The 20548-nt window shown below is 31.8% G+C and overlaps 2 protein-coding genes across 2 annotated transcripts; both read right to left on the reverse strand.

Annotated features, from left to right (window-relative positions):
• Positions 1–2004: 2004 nt before the first annotated feature.
• On the reverse strand, positions 2005–8765 carry LOC139498051 (calmodulin-like). The gene is made up of 4 exons (XM_071286356.1): positions 8547–8765; positions 7472–7615; positions 4824–5069; positions 2005–2469 (listed from the first exon to the last, which is right to left on the reverse strand). The coding sequence occupies exons 1-4, from the start codon at positions 8581–8583 to the stop codon at positions 2441–2443; spliced, it is 456 nt and encodes a 151-aa protein (XP_071142457.1). The 5' UTR covers positions 8584–8765; the 3' UTR covers positions 2005–2440.
• Positions 8766–12407: 3642 nt separating this feature from the next.
• On the reverse strand, positions 12408–17171 carry LOC139498053 (uncharacterized). The gene is made up of 5 exons (XM_071286357.1): positions 17058–17171; positions 15813–15896; positions 14611–14754; positions 13887–14132; positions 12408–12782 (listed from the first exon to the last, which is right to left on the reverse strand). Exons 2-5 carry the CDS (start codon positions 15847–15849, stop codon positions 12754–12756), a joined length of 456 nt encoding a protein of 151 aa, XP_071142458.1. The 5' UTR covers positions 15850–15896; positions 17058–17171; the 3' UTR covers positions 12408–12753.
• Positions 17172–20548: the final 3377 nt, after the last annotated feature.

A 20548-nucleotide genomic window follows, 5' to 3' on the forward strand; every position in this document is an offset into this window, starting at 1 on the left:
CACTCCTATATTTTGGCATCTTTTATTCTTTATCAAGCTTCAAAACTTCTTAGGATTGAATTTCTGTTCAGGGTTGATGATGTCATGGATGTATGTAGAATAAGCTTTCTTACATTTTTTTTGTGAGTCTTTTTGATAGTTTTGTGTCTCTTGAAGTCTTTTGGTGTTTTGATTGTATGTGTTTTGTAAAAGCTTCTTTTTCCTACGTGTAATACTTTTTGTTGTTCCATTTATCTAAGGTTTGTGCTATCTGACTGAAGACATTTTTGATGGTACGTTTTTGTCTTGGATATACTTGAGCCCTGATTTCATGAACTCCCACATCTCTGATATTGAGCTATGTGCATTGTATAAGCCATGTACTATTTTAGATAGTCCATGTGTATCTGATTCCTTTGTTCTATGTCTGCTCTCTGCTTGACGTAAATTTTTCTTTGTTTTGGTTGTGGGTGCGTTGCTATAACATTACTTTCAATAAAGAATATATAGAGACATCCCATATTTACTATGATAGATTTATAGTCAGGTGTTGCTTCATTTCCATATGATGATTCCGTGTCACATAGTTATGGCAGGTCATCACTGATGACGCTATCCCGTACAGCTTCCAATACACCCTCGTGTCCATCTTTACGATATTTTCTATACTGGGTATTGTGGTGATATATCTCAGAGCTTGATATTGTAGTTTCACTAGATATAGACTAGAACGAGTTTAAAACAACGATGATGAATGATTCAAATAATGATGACGAAATATTCGCCATTCCACAATTTACACAGTGACATGAAATGTTTGAATTAGCAAGTATGTTATATGCAGGTGTAGATATTAACATGAAGTCTGTGTGAAACAAAATAACCAAATAGATTAAAGTAGGGCGTTCGAAGTCGTCAACAGAAGGTTGCTTGTTCTCTCTGGGCATTGTGACTACCTTCGCCAATTAAAACGCAACTAAGTAGCAAAAAAGTAGTAGTTAAATTGGTACTAAAAAACAATAATTAACCAATCGATCACTTCTAAACCATCACTCAAACAAATAATCAATACATTAAAGTCTTTGTGTCAAAAGTTTGCATATATCAAACCAGTACAACGAAATTGAAGTGCAAATGCCTTATTTCGTGGCATTTATAATTCTCAATTTCAAAGTATTATTTCTAAACATTCGAACACAAAACATTATTGTGACTCCTTTATAGAATAAATAAAAAGTCAGCAAATGACATACCTGACATGAATACTATAGTGTTATTAACTCGCTGTTTCTGTATTGGCACTGGTATAGATTCAAGGAATGCTGTATTGGCCTCGAGACCCGTAGGGTTGAGGACAAATACAGCTGACCGAGGATCTATTCCAGTGCCAATACAGAAACAGCCAGTTTATAACACTTTAATTAAATGATTATGAGAAAATTAAAAACCGGAAGTGGACGTCCCGTATTAGCCCATGGGCCAATACGGCTTTCCCCCGCTTTTTTTTTTGTATTGGCACTGTTTTTTCCCGTTTCACACATCATTTAACCTGTTTATTTTATGATTTTGATTTACAAAATATTATACAAATGTTTTTATGTATAACGATACTTCCAAAGTTAAGTAATGGCGTAAGAAAATTGAAAACAAAAAGTGAACGTCCTGTTTTTGCCCTGAGTTAATACGGTTTTTTCCCGCTTGTTTCTGTATTGGCCCTGTTCGAAGAGAAATATTAAATCTTGATTTATACCGACAGTGGAACGTTTTCAGTATTGTACATGCTGATTTATCCGTATTAGGGCTTATTTGCTCATATCATTTAATGATACATTATAATTATCTAAACCCAAAAGTTTGCGCGATTTTCATTTTTTGTGTGTCCATTTGGTTTGTCTGTTCCGAATCGATTTGCAGATTCGAACAGCGGTTAACAATTGTCGCCTTAATTAAACCTTTAAAATGTAAATAAAATAGAATATATTGATAAGATATCATGGTATTTTATAACCAAAATCCGATATTAGATAAAAGATTAAATTGATTTAATATGCTTTTTATGAAATCATTATAAACAAATTGACAAAATATATGACATGACATTTAGATGTCACAAACGATACATATAATCACATGGCAGAAAATAACACACTTCTGTAGATAAATCAACGACATCACCTTTTTGAAATCATTATCCTCTGTTCAATCTTTTCATATCAGACTATGCATACATTTGTACATGTAATATGTGCCAAAAAAAAGTTAATCAAAACATAATTGCGGGAAAGTAACTTGAATGTTTTCATTTGATGCCACACTGACACACGGGTAAATGACCGTATTCCATTTGAATGAATAACTGTGGAGAATAAGCTGTCTCTTTATTGTCCTAGTATTGATGAAATTCTTCAGATTTACAGGTTCTTCTCAATATGTCTTATGTCAACCAATGGATACAAAGACATCATATTTCGCAAAAGTATTTAACAAATTCTGAAAAATTGAAAAGATTTTAACAACAACAATAATAGAGATATGACATCCTTTCCCTGAAAAAAAGATGATGGCTATTCATTTTGATTTCAAACACTTTTTATCTCATTTATCTCATCATTAACATGGTGTTTTGTATAAGTTTTCTATATTTGGGTCCAGGTTACTTTCAAAATGTCTGCTTTGAGTCGGTGCGTAATCATGCTAATGACGTGAGATTATGATCTGTCTAGTCTTTAGGTGTAATGTTTTGTATTGTACGTGAAACGGTTGTGTGAATTATGTAGCTAGTAAAACAAAATTATAACCGAGTTGAATAATAATTGATTTAAGTACTAGTATATAAATAAACTCATCATAGATAACAGGTTTAAATTTTGTATTTACGCCAGACGCGCGTTTCGTCTACAAAAGACTCACCAGTGACGCTCGAATCCAAAAAACTTAATAAGGCGAAATAAAGTACAAAGTTGTAGAGATCTGAGGACCAAAAATCCTAAAAGTCTAGCAGAATACATCTAAGGTAATCTTTTCCTGATGAAGAAAAGCCTCAGTATTTCAAAAACTCAAAAGTTTTGTAAACAGTTTATTTATAAATATGACCATATCAATGAAAATTCATGTCAAGTGCTGACTACTGATGAGGCAACAAGGTTTGAATACGATAGATGCATGTTTAACTTCTTTGAAATTCTTGCAAGTAGACTTCTGAGATACAGAACACATTTGAAGACAATTAAACATTTTGCTAAAATGAGTCTTTTCTGGAATGGAGACTTCTCTCCTTGGCACACATACCACATATTTTTATTTCTAGTTAATGCGTCATTTAGGTCAGTCTGACCAGGAACCACGACTTTTATAATTAAATGTGTCATTAATGATATACAGTGAAACCTGTTTAAACCAAACCTCTTCGGGACTTTAGATTGTGTTCAGTTTTATCAGGTTCACAACGCCTACAATTCGATATGATTTTGCTTAAGAACATGTTTGGTTTAGACAAGTTTTCGGTTTATGCAGGATTCGGTTTAGTCAGGTTTCACTGTAAATAGATTGTCCATCTGATGCTACAGTATAAGATTCGATGGTATAACACCTCGGAATATTTTAAAGAGTGGTAAATATTTTGAACTATGAAAAACTGTCGAGGATTATTCATACCCGTGTACATATAAACTTAACGGTAAACATGGAACAGTTATCCGACACTAGTATAATCACAGAATCTTAAACTACCAGTTTCATTCGCGAGACAATTTACCTCACACTTTTACCACTTTGCTGACCATTGTATAAAAACAATCTCTAGAGGGAGAAATTTAGATTCTACCACTGCATCAAGTGTGATACGATATTTATCCACTCGAGACAGTTAAATTTTCAAAGTTAAAACGCGAGGTTTGCCCGAGCGTTTTAAATATTTAAAATTTAACTATCGAGAGTGGATAAATATCGTATTACACGAGATTTGGTGGTAGAATCAGTTTCTCTAATTATTTTTATGCAGTATGCAGGCAAACTTATTACTTCTTCTGAAAAGATGTGTTCTTGTTATGTGACGTCATCAGGCATGGTCGCCTTTTTTCATGACGTCACAATAGGAAATTCAGAAGAAAAGCAAGACAATTTGAAGTCATAATCGAATTTCGACCAATGAATAGCTAAGATCAAACGAACCACACGTTGATTAAATAAAAATAATCAACAGGTAAGGAAAACGATAAATCGGCTAAGAATTAGAGAAAAAAGTAAAATCACAAAAATACTGAACCCAGAGGAAAATCAATTTGGAAAGTCCATAATCACATGGCAAAATCAAATAACAAAACGCATTAAAACGAATGGACAAGAACTGTCATATTCCTGACTTGGTACAGACATTTTCAAATGTAGAAAATGGTGGATTAAACCTGGTTCTATAGCGCTAACCCTCTCACTTTGATGACAGTCTCATCAAATTCCGTTATATATACATTGATGCGTTTACTAAACAGACACAATAAATAAAATATGAGAAATATGAGAAATATATTTTATTCATTTAAGTTAAGTAAAACATGAATGTGTTCATAGTACACGGACGCCCCATCCGCAATATCATTTTCTATATTCAGTGGACTGTGAAAATGGGATAAAAACTCTAATTCGGCATTAAAATTAGAAAGATCGTATCATAGGAAACAAATGTACTAAGTTTCAAATTGATTGGACTTCAACTTCATCAAAAACTACCTCGACCAAAAACTTTAACCTAAAGCGGGACAGACGGACGAGCAAACGGACGAACGAACGGATGAAGGGCCGCACAGACCAGAAAACATAATGCCCCTAAGTGGGCATAAAAACCATACCATTGAATGAGATTTCCCCGTCACCATCTGTGTCTGCATTATTGAAATGCTCTAAAACTGCTTTTTCTGTCATACCATATCCTGACCGACCAAGAACCATTTTTAATTCGTCGAAGCTTATAGAACCGTTCCCATCTTTATCGAATTTCCTAAAGTTAGCCAGATGCATTGCTTTCTCTTTTTCCACTTTCTTCAACTTTGAATTCATTAATTGTCGGTACTGTTCATATGTAATCAAACCTTTACCTGAAAATGAAAATAAACACATCATAGTCAGATACAGGCTTAAAATTGTGTACGCCTGAAGCGCTCACCAATAGCGCTCGATGAAGGCCTAAAAATACAAAATAAAGCTCGAAGTTGAAGTAAATTTATTCCGATATGTTTTTTGTCTTTGATAACAATTTTTGTAATTTTTATTATGCACTATCTTTTTATTTTTTGTTTTGTTATTTTTTCAGCTGCAAAGAATGTATTTGTTTAATATAATACCGCTGGAATTTTGGTTAAAAGAGTAAATATTGTGAAAAAGGGTTATCTTCATTTTGTGTAGACATCAAACTGATTTTTGAATTTTTGAAATCTATATCGTCTTGGATCAGTAACGATTGAATCAAAAAGGTATGAAGCTAAAGAGATTATAGTTAGCAATGAATTATATTGTCTTTGAATACCTTTTTCGTTTTTATTACGGAATATTTTTATTTCAATTTGGTTTGTAACTGTTACATCTCAAATTGATGCCCTTTGTAATCGAAAAGCCAATAATATTTCTTTTTCTTTTTTAACTTTTATAAAACCATATTGCAAGAGCTGACCATGATTGTGTGAGGTATATAAAAAAAGAAACAAGTCCTTCACACGTGACATGTTTGATTCTACATGTTGTTCCTATGTCGGGCTATCAAACGCAATTTCCCTCCAATTTCCATTCGCCTTTTAATTTTAATACATCGATAATGATATCCTGTTAGTCGTCTGATATCGCGGTCTGTAGATCGAACAATACCATCAAACCTATAATCTATCAATTGTTTATAACTGTGTCACAGGTGTTCATTCTTATATTGTTGCCATGTTATCTGTTTCCAAATTGTCTTCTTTTGACTAATCCCTTACTAAGACCCAGGTTAGGGGGAGGGTTGGGATCCCGCTAACATGTTTAACCCCGCCACATTATTTATGTATGTGCCTGTCCAAAGTCAGGAGCCTGTAATTCAGTGGTTGTCGTTTGTTACATATTTGTTTTTCGTTCATTTTTTTATACAAATAAGGCCGTTAGTTTTCTCGTTTGAATTGTTTTACATTGTCATATCGGGGCCGTTTATGGTTGACTATGCGGTATGGGCTTTGCTCATTGTTGAAGGCCGTACGGTGACCTATAGTTGGTAATGTCTGTGTCATTTTTGTCTCTTGTGAACAGTTGTCGTATTGGCAATCGTACGACATCTTATTTTTTATAATTAGCAATGACTTATAATATTGTTATTCTACATTTTACTTCTGTGCAATACTCAATCGTCACGCCTAACCACATGTCCTACAGTCATGGCTGGTAAAATTGCGTAGGGGTTTGTAAAATGCTTCTCTACAAGCCAATATAATCCAGAAGTTGAGCATCTGGTTTGGGGCCTCAAAAGTCAATGTGAATTACGTCTTGTTCAAACGCTAGACAAACATCAATCAATCTTCTTTTTCTCCATCCAAGTCAATTAACATTTTCATTTATCAAAAAATGTATGCTAACAATTTCAATACATACGACACGTGGTTCACATCTACATGTATATATATTTTCTTAATGCTTATTTGATATTTTCCTGTCGAACAACAATTGATTTGCATTTAGTTTATTGTATAATGTATATATCATTTCTACGTATTAATACATTCCTGCCTTTCAAATGTTTTTGATTGGGCATTCTTAGTTAAGTTTAATCCATTTATATTAATTCAATACTACAGATTGTTTGGAGAAGTAACAATCTCAGAAAAAGTCAACGCTTTTGTAGATTTAATTAACTGTTTGGGAGGGGTAACCCCCTATTACCATTAGAAGGTAAAGTACTTGTAAAATAAATTCAGGTTAGGTTGAATGATTTAAAAGCTTACATAACTAAACTATTTATATCTTCCCAAAATATTCATTTTTGAAGACAAACCTGATAAAGGACTGTCATTAAATTATGATACTATTATTAATAACCTTTAATTACTGTATCCTGTCAGCAATATGAAAATAAGGAGATGTGGTATGATAACCAATGAGACAACTATTCAACAAAGTGAATATGAGCGAGTATAGGTAATCGTGCGGCCTTCTACAATAAAAAAAACCGATACCGTACAGTCGGCTATATAAGGTTCCGAAATGAAAAATTCAATTGAGAAATTTACGGCCTTATTTATAAAAAAACAACGACAAACATTTAACTACAGGCTATTTACTTGGGACAGGCAAATAAAGAATGTGACATGTTAGATGGCGCCACCTCCCTTTCAATATAAACAGTAGAACAGCATTGTTTATTCCATATATTGGTTTAATAATTTCCACAGCTGTTAACTTTTAGAACATTTATGAAACTTCCATCGTTTTTCTTTCATCCTAACAACTATGCATATGTCCTTCCTTCATATTATCTTACCATCAGCGTTTATTTGTGATATCAATTTTAGTGCTTCTTTTATTGTCATTTTAATTCCAATAAGTTGCCCGCCTCTAACACACTCCTCGACTGATACTTTGTTATCCACATTCTTTTGCAGACATTCAAATGAAGTTTGAATTTCTGAAATATTAGACACTTAAACATTAAAACAAGGAAGTATTTTAAAACTTTAATTCTAACAAAAATTGGGGAAACTCAAAATAATATAGACATTGTGAAGCCCCGGGACAAATGAATTTGATTATTTTCAATTTTACGAAACAATTCACAGTTTGGTGACTATGTTAAATTGAACGCTTTATCCCAACGTACTTGAAATCAATGATACCTGTTTTAAGTCTGCATTATATCTTGACGTTCATCTTTAAATGACGTTAAATTAAATTTTTGCCTAAGTGTAGTGTTTAAAAAGATTTGCTTTAAGACATTCAGAAATGCAAAAAAAATGACGTAAACATACTTTTTTCAATGATCTGCAAGTATAAAATTGGATGCTATTTTTATATATACGAATTGAAAGCAAGTAAAAGATTCCGCGTTTCAAGAACACTGTAACAATCACTTTACATGCATATCTTCAACATACAGCGTCCAATTACTTAATAAAAAAATATATGGGAGGTGGTTTTGTTTACATTAAATTTTGTAAATAGCAAAATGTTAATATTCTCAAGCTTGTTTATCTATGTTTTTTCAAACTTAAGCGATCTCCCGAAATTTACAATGTCATTAACGGTACCAATTCAACGACAGCAGTTGTGCATTTAAACAATTAGTGGCAATTAGGATTCCAACAATATATATCCAGCATCTAACATACATTACTCTATTCTAGTATCCCATTTACTGTTATGCAAAATTACTAGTATACATTAGACATGTTAAAGTATAAAGGTGTTAGTAATTTTGCCGCAAAAGCTCTCCTAAACTTTGGTTAAGAATCAGATCGATCGATATGTGATATGATTAAATAAGCATCAGGTGGACCCCTACCCCCAGTTTTTGATCCCCTTGATCATTTGCCGTAAAAGTATACAGTAGTCATTCTTACCTGACAAGTTGGCTTTCGTAATATCACCTGCTTGCATGGTTTCAAATGGTTAAATGGTCAAATGCATGAAAATTCTCAAGATAATTATTTTATAAAACCTTTTCTGTAAAAACACACATTGCCGATTCCGGGAAAGATGCATTTAGGAAGTCTATCTCGATTGTATTATATGTCATCGTATTTGTAAGTATATCTTGATTGCATAATAATTCATTGTTTGTTTAATATATTTTAGTACCTCTTTATTGCTTATTTATTTAGTTGAATAGAAATACACATTAATAATCTGTAATCTATAAATTTGTGTCAAAAATCATTCTAACTGTGCACATTTAAAACAAAGAACAATTAATGCATAATCATATAGACAGTATTTATTGTTGTTTAGATGTTGTCAATCACAAACTGCACAGGGACATCTGCCAAAAAACATTTACTAAGTACCGAAGATTCGACAAACATAATGAGGGGGGCAAGGGGGTCCCCATAACAGCAAAACAGTGAATTGATTTGGTGAAAAAACAGATAACAAGGAATTGAAAAGGGATAATAACAGATAACAGTAATGAAATATGAAAATAAATCTGTCCAGGACCAATCCAGTAGATGACTCGTAGATCTTAGTATATAACTTGTGGTATCATGACCTAGAAAATTTGTGTAAACAAGACGTTTCGGCCGTTGAGGCAGTTCTGCCTTGGTTGATTTTTTCCCGTAACTTGTACAATAAGTTATAGTATGGATGTTGAATTTTTCTGAACGAAATTACTAGTTTCTGTTTTTGATATAGGGATATTTTTAATCTAGGGCATTTGAGGGGTCAATTTTTAATGATCTAGGTTTTTTTATTTAATTTTTGAAAATTGTGCAGCCAGTGACACTTTATTATCAATTTGATTTTTAGATAAAAAAAAATCTGAAAAGCAATATATATACTTTACAAGTAATAAAAAAAACATTGATGCACAATATAGTTTTTTTTATTTAATGACCTCATGATAAAACCTACTTATAAAATACAAAAATACCCAGATCATTGGAGACAGGACTTGTAACTGAAACTTGCATGCCAGTTGTGGTTATTCTGATAATAGAAATTGACTCATGTGAGAATTCTGATAGTATAATAGAAATTGGACCTAGTGAAAATTTGGATGACACCAAGTGAAACACCAATCATGTATCTTATGTGAAATTATAGAATATGGAAAATTTGGGTACAGCATTGGAGAAGCTGTAGGATTTTAAAAAGGGTATTTGTCGAAAAATTAAACTGAAGACACATCTGTATTTGCATCAATGGTTTCTGAGCTTCACTTTTCGCCATGTGAAGCAGCTAAAAAGCTTTTAAGAATATGGTGATCAGGGTTCTCTTTCATGTAAATGAAAAGAGAGGGAGTAGCACTTATAATATAAATGCTAAAAGAAAAAGATGTTGTATAATTCGCAAAGTCATAATTCAAACCCACACCACTTAGTAATATAAAACAATTCAAAGGAGATACTAACTGCCTAATTTATTCACAAAATAGTGAACGAGAAACTTAGTAACACAGTAACAAACTACAACCACTGAATCCAGGATCCTGACTTGGAACTAGGCACATACAGAATGTGACTGCGTCAACTTAAGCATGCTAGTTGGTGTCCAATCCTCACCTAATCAGGGACAGTGGTGTAATAGTACAACATAAAGATTAGTATGTGGTCATTGAATAAAAAAATCTATAGGGTGAACCAATGCTTATTTTTATAACAAAATCCATACTATAAGTTATTGTACAAGTAATAAGTGAATTATAATTTGTACAAACTGCTACATGTTCACAGACAATGGAATTTATTACAAAGGATAATATACTGGAATGGTCCTGGGTCCAATTGATTTTATATGTTTATGTGATGTATGTTACTGAAATTCTTCTGCAAATACAGGGCCACCCGATATTACCAGTAGAAAGACCCCAATAGATATACATTGTAAGAAGATGCGGTAAGCGTGGCAATGAGACTATTATCTATGCAAATCACAATTTTCAATAATCTTCAATTTCGACGGAAGATTGGCTTTCAAAATGCTAACATTCCAATTTTCAATAACAGTATAACATAACAGCAAATAGATTCTCACAATAACAGATAACAAAATAGATAATAGTCCTATAACAGCTAACAAAGAATAAGACAATAACAGCTAACAGTAAATATATTTTCAGAATAACAGATATCAAAGAATTAAAATGCCCCATAACGGCATAACAGTTAAACCCCTTGCCCCCCCTTCATAATGATTCCATCTTGATCACTGATTTGTTATTGTTAATTAATTTAAGTAGAATCACACGGATCATAAACAGTTGATTACGAACATGGCGATGCATGTTTTTTTTCGAATTACACGCGTATAGGACTATACAATATACAAGATACGAAAACTAGGATTTAACTTTTATATTGGACAGATAGATAGTTCGCTTGACAAACAATATTTCCGTCGAGTAGTGCTATCTAAATAACGGTGTTATGTTATAAAATAATAATTAAAAAAAATGGATATAGCTATAATTTATTTGACGATGACACACACAGCAAAACATACAAACAACACATAAATACAACCAAAGCAAAAACAACACACAAGGCATAGGACCGGCACTTTTGTTGCTGTTTTGTTTTTCTCAAAATCGCAATATGTTCATTTATTTGTAAATTTGAGGTTCCGAAAATGTTTATTAATTCAAAACACGAGGTTTGGCTAGACATAAAACCAGGTTAAATAAAATAACAGTAGTTTACCGCTGTTCAGAAGTCATTAATTGATTGAGAGATAACAAATCCGGGTTAGAAACTAAAATCGAAGAAAACACATCAACAATACAAAGAAGTGCAAAATAAAACAAACGGCAATGCAACATACATAGAAACGAACTATTTGATAACAAATACCATTATCCTGATGAGTTGTTGAAGAACACGCATCTGGCAGAAAAAAAAATAATCCTGGTATCTATGATCTTTTTTTTAAACCATAGGATCAATACCACTGCTGTTAAAGGTTTCATTCCAGAGCATATCGCCAACCCAGAAGTCAGCACCTCTGGGTTGACATGTAATACCATGGGCCATATTGATAAATCAACTGTTTACACACTTTTTATTTTTCAAATTACTAATGATTTTATACCCCAGTAATACATTTTTCTTATGTGACGTATACATTTTCTGACGTCAGACACGCGAAGCAATGAATGTGTTTTAATTTGATAGATGTTTGTGTGCTTTTTTGTGAAATTGTTTGTTTAAAATTGTAACACAGTGATGACTGCTGTAGCCATATTTTGACTATTTTATTTATAATGTCTGTTTTGTTCACACAACGTTGTAAATATAACGGAATTTGATGAGAGTGCTTTAGAATTGAGAGGTTTAGTGCTATAAAACCAGGTTCAATCCACCATTTTCTACATTTGAAAATGCCTGTACCAAGTCAGGAATATGACAGTTGTTGTCCATTCGTTTGATGTGTTTTGTCATTTGATTATGCCATGTGATTAGGGACTTTCCGATTAAATTTTCCTCGGAATTCAGTATTTTTGTGATTTTACTTTTTACCTTAACTGTATTTGGCCAAGCTTTTTGGAATGTTGGATCCTCGTAACTGTTCCACTTCGTACTTTTATTTGGCAATTTTTATGTTTTTGCTTTGAGTCATTTGTATCCAAAATTTGCGCCTGCGACTTATTTTACATAGAATCTAACTGGGAAACATACCCCTAAGTCATGAACATTCCAGTATTACCTTCGATCAATTTTTCACCCACGATGTTTACAATGGCTTAGTGAAAGAGCACACAACCAACATCATATTAATCATTATATATTGGATGAGTTTATTCACATTACACTGAATATAAAATATGACACAAAGTCACAAACAATACCAAAGGCAAAATCTGAAGTTCGGTTTTGAATTATAGTTAGTAAAGCGAGGATCCGAATCAGTATATATTAATTCCAGACCAACATAAAATTTAAGTATCATTTGAATAAACTTCTGGTTTTTTGTTTCTCGAGAAAACAAATCTTAATAGTCCCATTTGAATCATTATCTATAAATATAATAATATCTATATTGTTCTCTCTACGAACGTATTGTTTTTTGTACCATTTCGTTCGTTTTTCAATGATGATGCACACGTAACAAGGGTCACATTTCGCAAAAATACTTCACAAATTCTGAAATAGAAAACAGTGTTATCAACAATAGCCATTAACTATCTTTTAATACCATTTACAGTTACTGCAAATGATATTAATTATTTCATACAAAACATATCAATACCATCACATGAATCAGTGCATGATTCCGTAACAAAAACAAAAGAATAAACTATCTTGAGATATACGAATCACAGGATTACTAAATCGCTATCACATGCAACTCATATGCTGATGTACGTTTAATGTTAAGCTAGCTATAAAACAAGTTTTATCCACAACCTATTCTACATAAGAAAATGCCTGTACAAAGTCTGGAATATGACAGTTGTTATCCTTTCGTTTGATGTGTTTGAGCTTTTGATATTTCAGTTTACCTATGGACTTTCCGTTTAGAATTTTCCTCGGAGTTTGTTATTTTTATTTTTTTGTTATTTTTTTTGGACATGTACTAGTATTTCATCAATATCTGATGAGAAATGTAAACTATACAGAAGTCATGTTGTCGAGTTTGGAAAAATATTTTGAAGGGATGAAGAAATATATGTACGCGACCCATGTTAATGCTGATGTTCAATATTATTTCATTTCTTTAGGGAAATAATTTGGTACCAATATTTGATCATTGATTTTGTGCTGATGTAAACTTTCGACATACATTCAATTACTCTCTTTTGAAACGAGGGTTTCCAATGTTGATGTCCGGGATATTTATATTTGTTTGATCTTAACACTCTAAAATATCGATCAATGCTGACATAAAACATGTCCGAAATAAACATTATTACAAATCATGTTATTTTAACGTGAAATACAACAAAACTGCTGGTGCGACAGCCTTTATCAATTTAGATTGACGGATGGACATAAACCAGCACTTCCATTTGTTATGATTTACATGTAGGAAAGGAGACAAGACATATGCATTTGTCATAGAAGCAAAACACGATTCAGGAATTTTTTCTGATCTTGTATCCTGGATAAAATTTTGAACGTTAGACTATTTTTTTTAAAACTTTGATTTATTCGCCAATACAATTGTTACGAAATCTTTATTATAATGAAACGATATGAAAATCATTTCAATTTAGCCAAGATTGGTAGAAAATCTTAAACACTTACCATTAAAAGAGATCTTTCCATCACTATTTTTGTCAGCTTTATTGAAATGTTCTACGATTGTCGTTTCTGTCATATCATACCCTGGCTGACTGAGAACTAATTTCAATTCTTCTAAGTTAATAAAACCACTCCCATCTTTATCATACTTCTTAAAGTTTTTCCGATGCATTGCTGTCTGCTTGTCCATTTTATTTAACTGTATATTCATTAATTTTTCGTATTCGTCATATTCTATATAACCACTTCCTGTCGACGAAACAATAACACGAAGATAATAAAATCATAAATGTTAGAAACACATTAAACGCAACAGTAAAAGTCAAAATACGAATAAGATTAACAGCAGGCAACATAACATAGTAATCAAAAGACTAAACACCATTTACTCGAACGAAACTCAGGCAGTTATCTCAATTGCATATATTTTATCAACATTCATATTAATATCAAATAACACTGTTTCGTACTCAAAACCGCTTTCTTCGATCAAATCATTACTAATTTCTACCTTTCATCATATTTTAACCTGCACAGAGTAACACGACAAACACAGTATGTCTTTTCGATCAAGGTTTTCTCTGTCTTAATAAAAATATACATGCCTTGCAATTAGCTCATCATTCTTAAAGAGTATCTACATTTGATGCTATTATAATTGTTCTATTGTCGTATATTTTGTTGTTTTACATATTATTTGTCCATCCCTTCCCGCTTTTTATATTACCATCAGTGTCTACTCCGTTTATCATTTGTTGTGCTTCCTCCTTCGTCATTTGAACTCCAATTATTTTCCCGCCTCTAACAAACTCTGCAGCTGACAGTTTATTGTCCTCATTTTTATCCAGATGTTGAAATGTTCTCCGAATTTCTGTAATGTATGAAGTTTTGAATATAAAAAAGGGTTCCTGGTCAAATCTTTAAATTAGATGACGGAAAGCATAACAAAAACGATTTGACGAGTACCAAAATGAATACAAGTTTCCAATTTCAATATTTAGTGACATGAATTTCCTCTCGATTAGACCTTCTTAACAATGTATTTTCTACATGGTCTAGGTGATAAAACTTAATGAGGTACACTCAAGACAGACTTTTCTTTGTCATAATATTGGAATATAGTTTAGACTTCAAGTGGTCAATAAAGCTATAAGTACAAAAGAAAACAGGCACCATGTGAAAAAAATATGCAGCAATTCACAAAAATTCGAAGAATGAAAAAAACAAATATCGAGCAATTAAACCCATTTGAAAACTGAAAATTAACACGTGTACTACAGAAAAGATCGCTTTTTATGCTCAACTAACGATACCCAACAGGTGAGTATAGATGTGTCGTATGTCATTGATAAATATATCTTTTTTATCTGTAGTATCTATTGGATTGCTGCCTATCTTTTTCACTATTTTTTCTTAAAAAGTACTGTACCAAATCAAGAATGTGGCAGTTGTTTTCCTATTTTAGATTGGATTTGTTTTCTCTTGATTAAATTATGACTTTTAACCAATGTTAAACTAATGTTGCCTTTATGTAGTAATAAGGCATTTGAAATAAAGGATTTATAGATGTTTTTGGTTTATCCTTAGCGATAACATATTTGAATTAAGTAGTCAATTTGCATAGTATCCAATGTGATTTCACCTTTGGAGTATATAATAATCATTTTTACTTTTTTAGATTGCCAGCATAGAACATGTTTACAAGATATTAACTCCAAGATCAACTATTTGTTTTAGAAATTCATCATGATTGATTAGTATCGTAGGAAGTTATAACCCTTTCAGAATGTAAAAAATATTGCAGTAGGAATTAACTTGATAAATAAGTACACATTTTTGAAGAAAAAAGGCTTAAATCAATTATACTTCAAAATTAGCAATAATCTTTGTGGATTTGGTAATTAGAGAATGAAATTTAAATCAACTCACCTGACAGATTAACTTGTGATATTTGTTCTTCTTGCATCGTGTTTAGTGTATTTATATTTACAATATATTTCTAAAAAGCGTTCCCTGTAAATAAAAAATATAATTCAAAGAATGTGAATAACAGAATGACAAAGAGACACCGACCCAAAAAAAGTAAAGAAACGGAAGTAATCTAGAGAGCAAGGTTCATTATCATGATATATATATATATAGTTATCAAAGGTACCAGGATTATAATTTAACACGCCAGACGCGCGTTTCGTCTACATAAGACTCATCAGTGACGCTCAAACCAAAATATATATAAAGCCAAACAAGTACAAAGTTGAAGAGCATTGAGGATCCAAAATTCCAAAAAGTTGTGTCAAATACGGCTAAGGTAATCTATACCTGGGATAAGAAAATATATATATAATTTAAAAATAGTTTGTTAATGATTATATTGTATTCTTGGCTTTTGAATATTCTTTTATATGATGATGGTAAATCTTGAAAAGATCTGTTGACGCATGCAATTTATACAGTGTTCTTTACATTTTTTACAGTACTAAGTCGATACCGTTGCTGGTGAACTACCAGTCCTCGAATGAATGATTAGCTCAGTTGGTATGATTATTACAAACCTTTTTAAAATTTTCCGTTTATAAATTTATAAACTACTCGGAAACTAAGATTTCAACTCTTGACCATCAGGTAAAATTGGCCGTTTACTAAAGAATCACGGGTAATTTCATTGTTCGTACCCCAAAATGAAAATAACGTCACGTCATTGGTTAAATTTCCATTGTTTATGACATTTTTAACCAATCAGGACTTTTATTCTACACTTTTGAAAATATTACCCTTGATGCATTAGATTCTGAAACGGCGAATTGACTTTAGATGATTATAGCTATTATCTTTGGTCCATAATGTCAAATAAAGGCAACAGTATTATACCGCTGCTCAAAAGTCATAAATCGATTTAGAGAAAACAATCTGGGTAACAAACTAAGATCGATCTCTTCGACTGTTTCGGTTCCTATAATATTTGACCTATCAATTATTCGGCTTTTCGTTCATAATAAAGATAGCTCCAGAATAGCTATTCGGACGCTTAAATCATTTTCAATTTTATTTTCATTCCCTTGTGTTAATCAAATATTTCTTCATTAAAATTGTAAACAATACAAAACCACAAAAAAAAAACTAATGGTTAGTATTCAGAGTTTACAAAATAAAAACGTTATTGTAACTTTAATATACCTTTTATTTGTCTAAATCCAACGTTTTGCAAAATTCTGACGGCTATAAAACAACCACTTCAAATGCTTTACTTATCTTTCCTAAAGAATAATTGAATAGATTATACAATTCTATTGTTTTTAATCCGAAATACATCTGTTTTAAGACAAACGCAAACAATTTGAATCTTTTGAAGTAATAAAACCATGCATTTAATTTGTGCAATCGAACACCTTGTACATGTCATCAAGGCTGGATACAACAATGGTTTAAAATTCAAGATAAGTAAAACAATAAAATGTATAAAATAGAACAGATAAATGTATATTGCATATACAGATGTAATGATCTTTTGATATAAGTATTTTTTTGTATGACGTTTTGGGGTCAACATTGTTTTGAAAATATTTGATTACCTGCAAAATCGATTAATAGTCGTGGAATTGTTGTCTTATAGGTTGCACTTTGTAAATACAGCTGTTTCTCAAACCAAGCCTCTTTTGGTGAGATATATAATATTCATAGATAATTAATTATGTTTACCTAATGGTTCCAAGATAGGATCTCTATGGTTCATGTCGTAGAGACATAACCTTGGAATGTTACCAGTAAATATGCATATGTATTTTGGTCAAATTGAAATATGTAGGAACCCTAAAGTCAAGTTTAAAAGGGGTAGTTAAGAATTGGTTGTGTAAGTTTTAACTCGTAGAAGTTCGTTGCATATAAACTTTCAAAATATGCCGCACGGTCCTATATTTTGACCTTTGAAAAAAATAGTACCGCATATGAACTTTCGATTCTAGGATATATTTTTTTTCAAAACTTCATAGTTAAAGTGGTACATATAAAAAGGAGAATTGTATAACTGCCAATAAGACAACCGTCCAAAAGAGCTCAAATAACACATAAATTAACAACTATAGATCACCGTACGGTCTTCAATAATGAGCAAAGCCGTTAATGCACTGTCAGTTTTAGTCATAAAATTAGTTCCTATGGAAAATTACATTGTAGATATTTACAGAAATGCATTCGATAACACAATTTGATATCAATTCTCTACTAGAAAACGCATAACATAAAACACTGCACTAGCCTTTTAAAAAAAATAAAACAAAGGGTGAAACAGTGGAACTAACTAATCATCTAAAATATCTTGCAGACATATACCCGACCACCTGTACTGACACCGGCTTAAAACTTAAACTGTGTGTGAACCCACAAAAGGATATCTTCCATCTCGGAAATTTGATTATCTCCCTTTTAACATGTTGGACTAAGATTATATTCACTTACAAACATTGAAAGAACACTTTATGAATTCCATGCATCCGCAGAACTTTTCTTGATTTTCCTTCACCAGGAACGCCAGCCGAATATTTGAAAGCCAGTTTCGTCCCTCTCTTGAAGGGCTTTGTGACCAGCATCGACATAAAAATAATAGAGAAGTGTAACTCAAATTTGACTGGGAAAGTTGAAACCTGAGTTTCTGAATAATTTTCAATTCGTACGCGGACAATATGAGAAAAGTTTTTTGACAAATTAAACCACGTCAGCAAAAGGTTACAAAACATAAATTGACAGATCATACGACTTTCCTGATATCTCAAGATTTACGACAAAGAAATATGTCGCACATTATTCGAATCCAAGTCCAATCGTACAGGATAATACACAGGTGATGGTGACTATGAAATGTGGGTCATGTATTCTGGGGACCGGGTAGTTCTTCCTCATAACATTTGACATTAGTCTTTAGTTTTGTATGTTGTGTCTTTTGTACTATTATTTGTCTGTTAGTCTATTTTGTTTTAAGCCATTGCGTTGTTCGTTTGTTTTCGATCTATGTGTTTGTTATCCATCCGTTTGATGTGTTTAAGCTTTGATTTTGCTATTTGCATAGAGTCTTTTCGTTTAGAATTTTCCTCGGAATTCGGTATTTTATATTCTATACACTAGTACTATTTCACAACAGAGCTTACATACAAAAAACTGAATATAATTAAGTACTAGTATTTGATATATGCAATACACTGAATTTGATATATGCAATACACTGAATTTGATACACAGCTGACCAAGAAATCACTTTACGAAAGAAATGTAACTTACATAACCATATTTAAGATAAAGTTAAAGGCAGGTAAAATGAATATGTATGTCATAAAAACTAAAAATAAAATAATGATCGCTTACCGTATTATAGTGCCTAACAGGATTGTGTGAGGTAGACGAAATTGACCTTAAAACGATCGTATTGTCTTTTGATGTTCAAAAATAGGCAGATCGTACATATAAGGACTTACCTAATGACTACATAAATTTGGAATTTATTATTATTATAATATACGAATGAAACTGAAAAATGTATTTTTTTGTTAGGATAAACAACAATTTTACCTGGCGTAGCCGTGCGTAAAATGTTTTTCTGCAATTATCTTCGACAAATGGAGTTTTTAATGGAAAAGAACGTAAAAAAACAGTAAACTTTCCCTTTTTTCTCCGCAATAGACTTTCAAAAATATTTTATCAAATGTGAATTCGGAAAATTATGTGAAAATATAAAACAGTGGCAATTGTTACCTTTCATACCTTAAGTTTCATTGATAAAACGTAATATGGACTGGTCCAGTGTCCAGTATGCAGGTCATTTAATTTACTGTACACATTCAAGCACGGTCTGGTTTAATCAATATACTCGTACGAAAAGCATGAACAGTTTGAAGGTAATCAAAAAGAACTTAATCCAATCAAATTGTATAAGATTCAATAACAATGTCCAGTCCACATTATATTAAGTAATAGGGGTAAACTGGGTAGGGAGAACATGACAGATATTTCAAGTTGATATTTATGCAATAACGAATTAAAATTTGTCGACCAAAAGTTTTGCTACAATTTCAAAAATATATGGTTCTGTATTGGTATAGTTTTCGGACCTTTCATTGGCATATTTAAAGCTATAAAAAGTTCGAGCTTCAAAAGTTCACACAATTATTGACTTTATACAGAAAATTCGTCCTTGTAAAACATTTAATAGTTCACAAATGGTACATGATTTTAAAGTAAAATTATTTCTTAAAACACTGCAAAAAAATTCATTCATATTGATAAAGTGGTATCGTCATAAAGTGCGTTGAAATGAACAGTGGTATAATAAACATCGAATTTCCTCACAAAATGTTATCAAACACTATAGTATCATATTAAAAGAGACATAAATAACCTTCCAGTTATTGATATGTAATAAATTCATATTTAAGCAAATGAAGGTACATAAAACACATACATATTATTTTTACCAGGTCGATAAGGTTAAAATTTAAATTTACACTACCAAAATTAAAATTCTATCAGCATGAACCTTTTGATCGGATTTTTATATAGTACTAAAATAACGATAACTTCAAATCATCACACAAATGGCTGCTTCAATTACAGTAAGTCGTAAAGAGAAGAGTCAATAATAGCAAATCATTCAGTTAGTAATACTTTCAAAGAGTAGAGGG

The sequence above is a fragment of the Mytilus edulis genome, chromosome 12 (genome assembly GCF_963676685.1).
Source record: "Mytilus edulis chromosome 12, xbMytEdul2.2, whole genome shotgun sequence".
NCBI lineage: Eukaryota > Metazoa > Mollusca > Bivalvia > Mytilida > Mytilidae > Mytilus > Mytilus edulis.

What these genes read in the sequence shown, in the direction of transcription:
- LOC139498053 (XM_071286357.1), bottom strand. Translation starts at nt 15,849, where the DNA reads ATGCAAGAAGAACAAATATCACAAGTTAATCTGTCAG. An exon ending in ATCACAAGTTAATCTGTCAG is followed by an intron (nt 14,755 to 15,812) that starts GTGAGTTGATTT and finishes CATACATTACAG; the next exon opens with AAATTCGGAGAACATTTCAA. An exon ending in AAACGGAGTAGACACTGATG is followed by an intron (nt 14,133 to 14,610) that starts GTAATATAAAAA and finishes TTTCGTCGACAG; the next exon opens with GAAGTGGTTATATAGAATAT.
- LOC139498051 (XM_071286356.1), bottom strand. Translation starts at nt 8,583, where the DNA reads ATGCAAGCAGGTGATATTACGAAAGCCAACTTGTCAG. An exon ending in TACGAAAGCCAACTTGTCAG is followed by an intron (nt 7,616 to 8,546) that starts GTAAGAATGACT and finishes CTAATATTTCAG; the next exon opens with AAATTCAAACTTCATTTGAA. An exon ending in CGGGGAAATCTCATTCAATG is followed by an intron (nt 2,470 to 4,823) that starts GTATGGTTTTTA and finishes TCAATTTTTCAG; the next exon opens with AATTTGTTAAATACTTTTGC.